Below are 12,218 nucleotides of genomic sequence, written 5' to 3' on the forward strand. Positions count from 1 at the left end.
TGGGAGTTACTAGAAGGGCCGCATTGGCTTGGGGGGTGGGGAACGGCTTGCCCAGTCCCAGTCACCTCCAACAAGGGGTACTGGTGGGAGCAGGAGTGAGTTGGAGCTTCCCTAGGCCAGGGGAAGAGGAGAAAGCCACGGGGCTCGAGCAGTGGGCTGGTAGCCAAGTGCCAGCTGGAGAAGAAGCGTGGCCCAAGCGCTGACCTGGGACCCAGGACTCCTAGCACCTGCTTTTTGGTGCTTACAGTAGCTTCTCTGTACCTCAGTTTCCCCACCTCTGCATCGTGCACTTAACCCACCGTGGGAGTTTTAGAGCACACTGCTCTGCGCCAAGCTGCTGCCACTTCTGGGAATAGTCCAGAGGAACCAGGAGCTGCACCCCCACAAACCAGACATGACCGGGCTGACGTGGGTCCTGTGGCAGGAAGCTTGTGCTCTTTGCAGAGGTGGCCGGGGGGGCGTGCTTGCTGCCGCTCCGGAAGGAAGGTCAGGTACAAGCGGAGTGAGTGGTGCTAGAGACGGGGACAGCTCGAGGTGCAGTGCTTCCCACGAGGATGGGGGGCATCCTCCTCCTCCTGGCTCTCCTCCCTGGTAAGTGCCCCATGCTGCTGCAGCCTCTGGCACTTGGGGCTGATGCTGGCTGGGTTTGGGCAGAACCGGTTGGCCAGCAGCGGTGGTTGCTTCAGGGGATCCTTGCATCTGCTGGGAGGGGTTGACGGATCTGGGGTCTGGGCTGGGGCAGCTCAGGCTGGCTCTGCTCCCAGGGGAAAGGAGCTGGGTAATGCCTGAATCTGCAGTACCAGGCTAGAGGGCACTCAGAGCCTGCCCAAAGCTGGCTGGGACCCAGCTAGTACCAAGGGGCACCGTGGGACTCCTGCCTTTTGCCCCAGCAGCCCCCACTCCCGTGCCCAGCAGAGGCCAGGCTTTGCCACCGTGAAACCTGCCCCATACCGTAGCTTGAAACCCCCTGTCATGGGGCTGGTGGGGGAATCCTGGCCTGGCCCCACCAGGTGCATGCATAGAGGTGCCCACTGGGTGGGCTGGGGATGGCTGCAGGGGCTTGGAGCTGGGTGGGGGTGAAGGACTGGTCTGTTGAGGCTCAGCTGCTCCCACTCCCACCTTGCAGTGCCCAGCAGCTGCAGCTTGTTGTCTCCACCCCTCCTTGGAGATAATTTACTGCCCTCGCCCCCCCGGGGCTGCATAGCAACCTTTGTGTAGCTGCCAGGCATTGCAGCCCTTTTAATAATGTGCTGCCTCCCCCCTCCCAACTCTCCAGCTGTCAGGTCCCAGAGAGACCCTGTCCCTTCTCTGCCCATGTGAGACCCCCCACACGCACTTGTTTTGCTTTGCACAGGGGTTTGGGGCCAACCCCAGAGGCCTCCACATCCTCCCAGCAGCTGGAGTCACAGAGCCACCTGCTCCCTCTGCTCTGGAGAGCCCACCAGGATCGGGACCTCTCTGCGCCAGGGGCTGTGTGAGCCCGGAGCTGGAGGCAGTGCTCATGTTTGCAGGGCAGACAGGGGAGGGGAAGGTCCCTCCTTCTTGGGGTCTCTGGGGGATCCCAGGTGCTTTCCAGCAGGCTTGCAGGCAGGGGCCATTCCCACTGCTTTGCTGTCAATTCAGCTTTAGCTATTTCCAACCTGTTTCTTCCCTGGAGCTTTCTGGAGGCTCGACCCCACCCAGGACTCATGACTGTAGCCAGGAGTCATGGGTCTCTGGCTCAACCTGGTGCACTCTTTGTGAAGAGACTTGGAGGCCCTGCGGCCACGGCCTCTTCCTGAGCCAGCCTCATCCAGAGGGTGAAGTAGGTTCCTTATTCTCAGTTCCCAGTTCCTTTATCAAGGCTAATTCTTGTTAGTCATGCAAGCGAAAGAGCAGGTCATCAAAAATGTGTATGTACTAATGAAAATGTAAAATAATATCATCGATCAAGTACAGAGCCCTGGAAAAAGGCCTGCAATGAGGCTGGGGTTACGGGGCAAAATCCTGTTCAGGTCACTCCAAACCACACGTCTCCGCCGCCGAGGGGCTCTGCCGAAGTTTCGGGTCAGGCAGGGGCCTGCCCAGGTGTCTTCAAGAGAACCCCCCCCAATGGTGGAGACGTGTGTTTTGAGGTGACCCGAAAAGGATTTCCACCTGTAATCCCCACCCAGGCACAGCTCCTCATTCAGTGCGATGTACGTAGCCTGGGGACCATCGGTGGGTGGGCTGGCATGCAAAAACCGAGCTTCTGTTCGGGCAGCACTCAGCTCAGACCTACTCAGAAGCGTCCCCTGATGGCAGACATGTGGTTGGATGACATTTTGAGGACATCCTGTCTCTTTGTTTGTGTAATCCAGTACTAACGACTTTTCATTGTTTGAGGATTAGCTTTGAAAAAGGAACCGGGAATATGAAACCAAGAAAAAGAGACCAACTTCATCTTACCCGGGAGGGGGCAAGAAGTCAGGACTCCTGGGTTCCTCGCCTGGCTGGGAGGAGCAAGCGCTGAGGGGTGGGAGCGGTGTCAGGTGTGGGAGCGCCGACGCCTGGGTGCTTTTACCTGCTGTCTCTGCTCCCCCTTGTGCCTGTTGCATCCCCTCTGCCCGGGGCTCACCCCAAGGGGGTCTGGTTACCTTGCAGAGATGTCACCTCTTGTCCCTCCCACAGCTTTCCTTCCTTCTGAGGACAACTACACTGAGGCTTTGTCAGTGATCCAGGATCCTCCCCAGAGCCAGACCCTGCCAGGGGGCTCCGTCACCATGAGATGCCATGTATTCACCCGGGACCAGGAGTGGAGCCGGCTCCGCCTGGAGTGGAAGAGACGCGACCTCCCCACGACTCTCTGCACGGCTCTGATCCTTCTGCTCAGCAACCTCAACCACAGCTGCATCCCTCGCTTCAACCTGACCTGGCAGTGGCCCATGGTGACGCTGCACCTGGACAATGCCACCGAGCAGGACGTGGGGGTCTACGAGTGCTCGGTGAACGTGGAGATCCCGAACCTGCTATCGGCCGTGGGGAATGGCACTGCGCTGAATGTCTCCGGTGAGGGGCCATGGGGGCTTGGTGCCCGGGGGGGGAGTTCAGACTAACCCACCCCCACAGTGTGGACAAGCCAGGACAGGGGAGGGAGGCTTGATTTCCTCCTGGCCTCACAGACTGCAGATTTAATTTACCCTTTCTCACCTTAGCCACAGTGAGAGCTGCTGCAACCACAGTGCCAGCAGCTCAGGCACCAGCTGCAGTTTCAGTTTCCAGGCATTGTTCTCCACTCCCAGCCCCACTCATCTCCAGTACTACCCCTAGGCACCCCACGCTTCACCTGCTGCCCCCACAGCCCCTGGCTCCCACGCGCCCAGCCCTTCACACGAGGGCTGGGTCCTGGCTACCAGCTAGTCCCTAGCAAGCTCTTGCAGCAAGCTGAGCCCATGGCAGCACCCAGGCCAGGGGACAGAGGGCACCACGTGGAGCTGCTCACTGATGCCTGCTCCTCTCTTTTCTTCTTTCAGCATCAGCAGGAAGGGCTATGAGCTACATAGGTGAGTCAGAGACTGATCGCCCGCTCTCAGCCCCATGAGATGCTGGGGAGGTGCCCTCCCTACCTCCCTTGGGCCCCCAGACCTCTCCCCGCTGCCTTGGGACCAGGCCCCCATGGCAGCAGCTGGTCCAGGCAGTGCCTGGGGAGAAAGAGCACCTGCAATTGCTTCTGGAGCATCACGTCACTCCCAGATTTCAGGGGGCCCTGCTGCCCCACCATCGCCACCCCTATCACCATCCTCACCACTGCCCCCATGCAGCCAGGTCCTGCCCAGGGATGCCCCATGGCACTGGGATGCAGCCACTTCATGGAGCAAGGGGCTTCTCCCAGGGTGGGGAGCACACGGCAGGCAAGACCCAGGGGCTCTCCTCCTCCTGGGCTAGAGCTGCCAGGCTCTGGGGGACTGCATGTGCAGTGCAGGGCGCAGGGCACTGATGCTGGCTGTCCTCCCCCTGCAGGCCTGTGGTGGTGGCTGGTCATCGGGGGAGCAGCCGTGGGCATCATACTGCTGCTCGCTGTGGGTCTCTGCTGCTACAGGCACCGGCACTTGTGCAGGAAGACAGGTAAGGGAGCCGGGGCCACCACGGCTGCACCAACCGGAGCCCAAGGAGATGGGCAGGGCCCTGGCCTGCCCCAGCAGAGGTTGCATGGCTGGGGGGTTCTGCCAGGGCAAGGGGCTGGGGGGCCCCAGGGGTGACCCCAAGGGAGCACCTGCTGTGAGCAGGTGCTGTCCTCCCGTTGCCACAAATTGCAGTGCTGGAGCAAGTGGCAGGGAAGGGCTCTTCAGGAGTGGGATGAGTGGGATCAGGCCCCCAACTCTGCCCTGGATGGGAGGCGTTCAGGGGGGGCACAGAGCACAGTGCTGCCTGGGCGGCTGTATCGAGGCAGTGCAAGGGTTTGCAACATGCCCCATGGCAAAGAGAAAGTCCATAGGGATGTACTTGACTCTGTCTCCCCAGACAAGGAAGCTAGTAGGTAGCAAGTTTAAAATGAACACAAGGCAGCTCTTTGTCACCCAGCGTGTCACTGAAGGGTGCAACTTGTGGCCACCGGATGCGGTGGGCGCTGACGGTCCAGCCAGATTCACAAAGGGATGGGATGCGTTCTTGGAGGAAAGGGGTATCGGTCACTATTGAGCATGGGGTGAGGGGCACAGCCTCTAAATCAGAACGTCCTAGGCCCTGAATGCTGGAGGCTGCACGTGAAAGAGCTGCATGGTATCCCGGGCTTGCTGGCACAGCCACGTTGGCCTTGGGTGAGAAGGGGGCACTGGTATTTTTCCCCAGCCCTGCAAGGCTTTGTTTCAGACCTTTGTGGGCGGACCGGATCTCACGCTGGCCTCTTGCTTCGGTGCAGCTAGTCCAAGGGAAGCCCCTCAGGCCCCCGGCTTGGCCCTCCTCTGGTCTCTCCATGGGGCAGCTGCCTTGGACGGGGGCTTCTGCCTCCAGCTGCCTCACTCAGCTGCTCATCCGCTTGCCCGTGCTAAGGGACCCTGGGGTTGTCCTAGCTCCGAGACTGCCTGCTGCAGTCGCTAACTCTGCCCCGCGTCTCCCAGGTGAGGAGATCTATGAAAACGTGGAGTACTGCAAGCAGCAGGAAGCCAACAAGTCCACGTGCTGCAAGGGCAGCCAGAGGAACAGTCCCGATGTCTACACTGTGAATCTCCAATCTAGGGGGCAGCTACCGGTACCTCCGCAGTACGTGCACCATGGCAAGGCCCCGAGGGCCCAACACATCCACTCATCCAAGCAGAGAGCAGCCAAAAGGCCCTGAAAGAGCTTGGAAGTGCCTGGCCAGGGCTTTGCTTGCCCTCTCAGGCTGCACCTTCCCCTGCTGGAAGGGCCCCCAGGGCTGCCTCTCACCCCCACGGGTGCTTGGAGCTGTACAGGGAGCAGCAATGAGAGGTGATGTGGGAAGCCCAGAGCACACTGGGGTTGTTCCTGAATAGCCTCATCTTGATGCATCTCTGCTAGCCACTGAGGCCGGACTGAAACACCTGTGGGCAGGGCTGTGCCTCAGTGAGTAGTTTGGTGCCTGCTGACAGCTGGATGTGGCCCGGCATCTGCAGGGCAACCAGGACCCAGGCGCCGCGGTCCCTACTCATCCCTGTGGGTGGGGATAGGTGGCCACACAGCCCTGCCCAGGCCTTGCTGGGCCATACACTAACCCCAGACCCCACCTGACGAGCTGGGAGCCTCCTCCCAGCCTCCCCTGACCACCCCTTGGCTGGGCCCTGCCTGGCACTGGTCCCAATGCCACCGCCCCAGGTAGGAGGGACAGGCCTGGCTGCCCCCAGCACCCACTGTCCCTGCCCCGGGGACCGTCCCAGCCAGGACACAGTGCAGTGGCCCACACAGTGCCCGCTCAGCCGGGCGAGGGCGCTCTGAGCCCATGGACCAGCTCCGGCAATGCAGGCCGTGAGCTGGGGTCCCGGCTGGGCTGGCTGCCCTGTCCAGGTGCTTTCTCCTCCTCCCGCATCCCCTCCATCTCTGCCTGTGCGGCCAGGAGGGGGAAGGCTCCATCCCCGCTCCTGCCTGGAGACTCTGGTCTGGGGGGCACTGTGTGCCCCAACACACATGTCCAGCTTCATGTATGACTGGGCCTGACACCTGCCCATGCCAGGGTGGCACACAGTGCACTCCCCCGGGCACGCCTGCATATGTGGATCCTGGCGGCTGTGCCAGCTGTTGGGGGGGGACCTAGAATCATTCTCTCAGGGACATCCATGCAGCCTAGTGGTTAGAGTGGGGAGCCCCGGACACCTAGCTTTCCCTCCAAGGCAGGTCCAGTTGTGTGCCTCAGTGTCCCCATGTGGCTGCAGGGCCCTCAGGAGGGCTGGGAGGTCTGACGGTGGCAGGTGACCAACCCCATGGGGACCCCTGTCCCGTTGTGCAGATGCCTGCCCCGCTGGCAGAGCATTCTGGGTGATGCCAGGCCAAGCCTGCCCCCGCCAACACCGCAGCACCTGCCGGAGAGCAGGGCCATGCTGCTGTCCAAGGCGTGAGCTACAGCTGCCTACGCCGCCTCCAGCCCTGCCCCATTAGATCGTGAACTGGGCTGACGTGAGCCTGTCCGGATGCATCCGTCAGCTGCCAGTGCCTGCCGCGGCCTGCAAGCGCTCTCCAGGCACAGCCTGGCCCTGCACACATGCACCCAAGAGTGCCTCACAGCTGTGTGCCCACCCCCCCCTCCCCCCACACACACACGGGCGAAGGAAATGAGTTTGCACCCTCTTCTGTCCTTCACCCCCACCCCCTGTGCCATCTCTGCTTTGTCATGCAGTTTTCCTTGCTCTCCCTGCAGAGGTTTGTGTGTGTGTGCATGTATGTGTGTGCACACGCATGCATCTGTGCTAGGATGTGTGTGTGTGTGTGTGTGTGTGTGTGTGTGTGCGTGCATGAGAAAGAGAGTGTCTATGCTGCAGTGTGTATGGCAGCACACCTGCCATGAAAAGGCACTCACCTTTTCATACATGCCAGGTATGTGTTTGTATGTGTGTGTGTGGTGTTCAAGGCTTGGGGCTGCCCCGTTCTCTCTGCTACTCCCAGGCATCCTCCTATGCTGTGTGATACAAGTGAGGGCAGGACCCAGCGCTTGACCCACTTCCGCCCTCCTGCCCAAAGCATTCAGGCCAGGGTTGAGTGCAGCCTGGCCGGTCGCGGGGCCTGGGGACTGAGCTTTACACTGTGCCAGTGTTGCTGTGCTGAGCACTCAGGGCCCAATTTATCTTGATTAGCAGAGCACTTTTCAGCTCCTTTCTGATCAATGGGGGAGGGTGCTGTGAATGCTAATAAAATGCTAATTGCACCAGGAGGCCTTGGGGCCTGGATCAGCTGCACAATGTGGAGCAGGAGGGTGTGGGATGCTGGTGGGAGTGGGGTGTGGAGCTGAGGGCTGCATGGGGGGGGATCCAGAGGGGCAGGGATGATGCCAGGGGCACAGAGGTGAGCCTGCAGATACCAAGATGACTGTTGGTCACATGAGTGTGAGCGGTTGTGGGCATAGGGGATGGAGAGCTGTGAGCACAGCTGTGGATGCGTGTGGTGTATACATGCAGGTGTGATCACAGCCATGGCTAAGCAGAATGTGTATGCACAGGTGTGATCACAGCCATGGATGAGCATGGTTTATACGTGTAAGTGTGATCACAGCCATGGAGGAGTGCAGTGTGTACATGCGGATGTGATCACAGCTGTAGATGAGCAAGGTGTGTACATGCAGGTGTGATCACAGCCATGGGTAAGTGCGGTGTGTACACACAAGTGTGATCACAGCCATGGATGAGCATGGTATGTACATGCAGCCATGGATGAGCATGATGTGTACACACAGGTGCGATTGCAGGTGTGGAGGAACGAGATGCGGGCCTACAGAAACCAGGCACTAATGCAGTGCAGTTATGTGGGTATTGTGATGCTAGCGATGCTGTGCACAGCTGTGGGCATGAGTCTGGCTGGGAAAGAGCTGGTGCACGCACAAGTGTGCTGGTGTGAATGAGCATGGGTAGCGTGCACAGGGGGCAGCAAGGCTGTGGCTGATCCCAGGGTGGGCACGAGGGGTGCGATATCAGGGCCAAGGAGCATGGTGTGTGCACATGCCTGTGACAGCTGATGAGAAGGAGCCTGGTGCATGTACATGCGTGTGCTAGTCAGCATGTTGCAGTGTGCTAGGTGCCCAGGCCTGAGTGTGCCTCAAGCCCTGTGCTCCTCTGGCTCCTGACCTGTGGGTACCCACGGGTGCTCGGAGGTGGGGGGGGGTTCCTTGCAGACACCATCGCAGGCCACACTGGACCATGGCAGGTGCAACCATATGTGATGTAAACCCCAGGGCTGGGCAGAGAGCTCCCCCTGCCCTCTTCTTCTTGCCCTTGCCATGGCCTCCCAGATGGCCCAGGCAGCCCTGGCAGGGGCAGGGGCAGGGGCAGGGGCAGGGGCAGGGCTGGGGCCAAGCAGCAGAAACCCTCAAGCTCCCGCCGCGCAGAAACATGAATGAACCTCTTTCCACACCATGCGCGGCTGCCCCCAACTCCCCTCCCCGCCCGCCCCTCCCCCACCGCCCGCCTGCCAGCAGCTCCAATGCACTAATTGGATTCCTAATGGCAGTAATTAATTGGGAAACTTCATTACCAGCTTGTGCGACACAGAGCTGTGGGGAGCTGGGGGGCGGGGGAAGGAGGAGGAAAACAACGCAGATGGAGCCAGACCAGACAATGCAGCCGCCTGCCTGTGGCCATGGTGTTGGGAGCAGGGTCTGGGCCGTGCAGCCGCGATGGGATGTGCCTCCACTTCTCTGCTGCCCCCTGGTGGCTGCCCCAGGCGGCGGGGTCCCCCCCAGGGCCCTGCCCCTCATGTGCCAGGGCTGAGCGGGGCACTGGATTGACCCCTTTGGCCTCCAGGGACCCCCAGGCACCCCCAGGCACCCTCCACCCCGGGTCCTGGCTGCCACATCCCCCTGCTCCCCACATCGAGATGCCAGTCATAGCTCCGGTCCCCTAAGATGGAAGCTCCTGCCCCTGCCCGGCTCCTGCCATGGCCTTGCCTACCAGGCACGGAGGCCTCGCCATCCCCTCCCTGATGGTGGGGGGGAACGGGTGGGGGGTCTCTGGGCCCACAAGTCTGGGACCACCTGGCCCCGCCGCTGGCAGCAGCACTGGGGGTCCTGCCCTGACCCGCTTCCAGGAAGCCTTGCTCTCCATGCCCCTTCCTCACTGCCCTTCCCCAGACAGGCTCTGCCCCTGCCTCCGTCATATTTCTGTGCACCAGGCAATCCCCCCGCCATGTCCCCTGTCCCCAAGGTCCTCCTCGCACCCCCTTCCAGTCCCTCCAAGGCCCCACAGCATGGGGGAGCCCAGGGAGCACCAGCAGGGCAGACAAGGACCCAAAGAGCTCCCTTGCACCCTCCAGCCCATCCCCACCCCAGTATCCCCGGTCCACACCAGCAGCTGCCCCCCTCTGCTCTGTGTGGGGGAGAGGCAGGGTCTCAGGGCAGCCCACTGGAGACACTGTCATTGCTCCCCCTCTCCGCCAGCCCCCCTCTCCCGGCGCCACCACATCAGAAATGAGATCAATGTCAGGAGCTGGAGATTTTTAATTCTGCCGCCCGGCTCCCGGCTGACAGCTCTGATTAGAGCAGCTGTTCGTTAGTGTTCCCATCCTCGGGGGAGGTGGGGTGATAGGGGGTCCTTCTATGCAGGGGGGAGCGGGGGGCAGCAAGGATAATGCAGCATTCTCCGTGTTGGGAAGGGGCCGCGTCTCTGTATGATGGATCTGGGCACCCCCCCAGGAGTGGGCACCAGCAATGGGCACCGGCTGGGGTGGGAAGAAGGGGCTCATGCCAGCCACTCTGATGGAGCAGGATCCAGTTGGACCCCACTTCGCCCCCGCCCCCAGCAGCCCAGCTGGGAGCAGGCCCTGCAGGGACTCCCATTGCTGTGTCCCCCTGCCTGTCCGGACACCCCCTGCACGAGGTGGGGTGGGGGGGTCTGCTGCCCACCAGGCCCCAGCAGCTGGCTCCGAGCATGCAGCTGGGCCGCAGACGCTGACTGGGCAGCACAGCCTGTCTGATCCCTGCCATGCTGCCTATGGGTGTCGGGGGCGAATCACGACACCTGGCTTCTCCTGAGCTCTGCCACTGAATTACCAGCTGCCCTTGGCTGCATCACTTGAATGCAGCATGCCTCAGTTTCCTCACTTCCCTCTGGCAAGGCTCTGCAGCCTGTTCTGCCCCAGGCCTGCCTCTCACCAGGGAGAGGAGGTCGATATGGGGGTGGAAATCCTCCGGAAGGGAAGGAGGGTGGAGATTGAGGGGAGCGCAAGAGCAAAGGGCAGCATCAAGAGGAGCTTCCCGTGCGCGCCGAGCAGGGGCCAGCTAATTGTTACCGACAGATAAACCCCGGAGCCCATCAATAATTCAGTCCCGGGAAGTGCCAGTGCGTGTCTGATTAATAATGGATCAGGCTGCAGCCCCCCTCCCCACCCCACGCCCCAGCTAAAAATACCCGCTGCTCGATCTATTGCCTTCTGACTGCCTTTCCGCTCCCGTTAGCCAGCACAGGGCTCCCCCCATGGCGTCAGGGCTGCCCAGAGGCGTCCGGCCAGCGGGGACTGGGGCTGGGTTGCTGTGATCACCATTGGGGCAGTTAGCTGGGGACAGCAGGAGAGGCAGCTTCTAGCCTGGATGGATCAGCTCTGCTGAGCACCCCCACCTGGCACCCTGGGCTCCTGGAGCCACGGCCCCATGGTCCTGATCCCAGAGCCACAGCTGCACAGACAGAGGCACACCCCCCTGGCCTGGGTCCCATGTGCAAGGCAGACCCATGGCCACGGCTGCAGCCCTGAGCCCCCCTCTCTGCCCTGCAGCCCCTGGTCTCGGTGGGCCCCATCTCCTGAGGGGGCAAGGCTGGCAGGGCCTGGTCCCAGCCTAGCTCAGGTGCAGCCCAGCTCTCAGCAGCTGGGTGGAGGAAGCTGTTTCTCTGTGCCCTAGGACCCCAGAGCCCCCCAGGCAGGGCTCTCCTTACCCCCTGCGACTAGATCTGCAGACACCAGCTCCCTCCCAGCCTCCAGCCTCCCCACCCCCACCCTGCCCGAGTCACCCCTTTGCCCTTCCCAGCCTCCTGCACAGCGGGAACCGCTGACTCAGCAGCCCCCAGGCCTGGGGAGGGCTCCGTGGCAGGGAATCGATCGCTCCCCCTGGCCCCGACACGGCCGTGCCTGGTGCTGCTCTGGCCTGCGCCATTCAGCAGGGAGGACGCTGGGGCCCAGTCCCCCACCCTGCGTCCAGGCACTGATATGCCATGGAAGAGCCGGGCTAAGAAACATGTCCAGGGCCATACAGGACATCAGTGGCAGAGACTGCATGCCCCCACAAATAGGGCAGAGCCCAGTGCGCAGGCACAGGGGGACACAAGCAGTGCCAAACAGTCTGATCCAGAGAGAGACAGAGGGTGCTGCCAAGGGCATCAAAGCCCTGCTCCCCCTCACACCACTCCAAAGCCCCTGAGGACCTCAACCCCTGGAGGTGGTGCCAGGCTCTGGGGCTGCTCCTGAGAGCCAAGTTCATCCCCTGCTGGGGCTACCAGTGGGGAAACTGAGGCACAGACACAGGACACACAGGGCCACCAGGGGACAGGAGGGAACCTAGGTGTCTCGTCTCCCAAAGCCCTTGCTTCGCTTACACACCAGCTCCTCTCACTCCCCAGTATCCCCCGCAAAAGCGGACACCCATTCCTCCATGACCCCTAGTGCATCACTGTGACCAGTCATTGCCCATGAACTTAGTGGGGCAGCTCAAGCTGGTGGCACTGGGGCACTGCCAGCTCATGGTCATGGCCACTTGTGCCATGCTGGCAGTGCTTGGGTTGGCTGCGCCAACCATAGATGAAGTCTCACCCTGCATCTTGGCAGCGCCCAGGCTGTCCGCGGAGGGAGGCCGCCGGGGCACCGGTGCCATTGTTCTGCGCTGAGCATCTTTCACCTTGAAATGACAGGCGATGCAACTGGCAGGCTCCCCCTCGTTTCTATGGAAACAGGTGTCCTCCAGGAGACGGGCTGGGATGGCGCCAGGACGCGGGGACAGAGTCGACAAGGACAGACGGACAGGACGGGCAGCAGTGTTGGACACCCAGGAGAGAAGAGGCTGTGGCACGATCGCTCCCCGCCTGCCTGCTCCCCCCAGACCCCTGCAGATATGGGGGGTGCTG

At 61.7% G+C, this 12,218-nt stretch overlaps 1 protein-coding gene across 1 annotated transcript; it reads left to right on the forward strand.

Moving 5' to 3' along the window:
- Positions 1 to 433: 433 nt before the first annotated feature.
- Positions 434 to 7,333, forward strand: LOC106737672 (uncharacterized). Its single transcript, XM_019495266.2, has 5 exons — positions 434 to 591; positions 2,650 to 3,027; positions 3,492 to 3,521; positions 3,979 to 4,083; positions 5,076 to 7,333. The coding sequence occupies exons 1-5, from the start codon at positions 555 to 557 to the stop codon at positions 5,291 to 5,293; spliced, it is 768 nt and encodes a 255-aa protein (XP_019350811.2). The 5' UTR covers positions 434 to 554; the 3' UTR covers positions 5,294 to 7,333.
- The last annotated feature ends 4,885 nt before the right edge of the window (positions 7,334 to 12,218 follow it).

Source organism: Alligator mississippiensis, chromosome 16 (assembly GCF_030867095.1).
Source record: "Alligator mississippiensis isolate rAllMis1 chromosome 16, rAllMis1, whole genome shotgun sequence".
NCBI lineage: Eukaryota > Metazoa > Chordata > Crocodylia > Alligatoridae > Alligator > Alligator mississippiensis.

Bases quoted from the DNA above. Each gene is read 5' to 3' on its own strand.
- LOC106737672 (XM_019495266.2), top strand. From the start codon at position 555: ATGGGGGGCATCCTCCTCCTCCTGGCTCTCCTCCCTG. The intron at 3,028-3,491 runs GTGAGGGGCCAT...TTCTTCTTTCAG, and splicing joins CACTGCGCTGAATGTCTCCG to CATCAGCAGGAAGGGCTATG. The intron at 3,522-3,978 runs GTGAGTCAGAGA...CTCCCCCTGCAG, and splicing joins AAGGGCTATGAGCTACATAG to GCCTGTGGTGGTGGCTGGTC.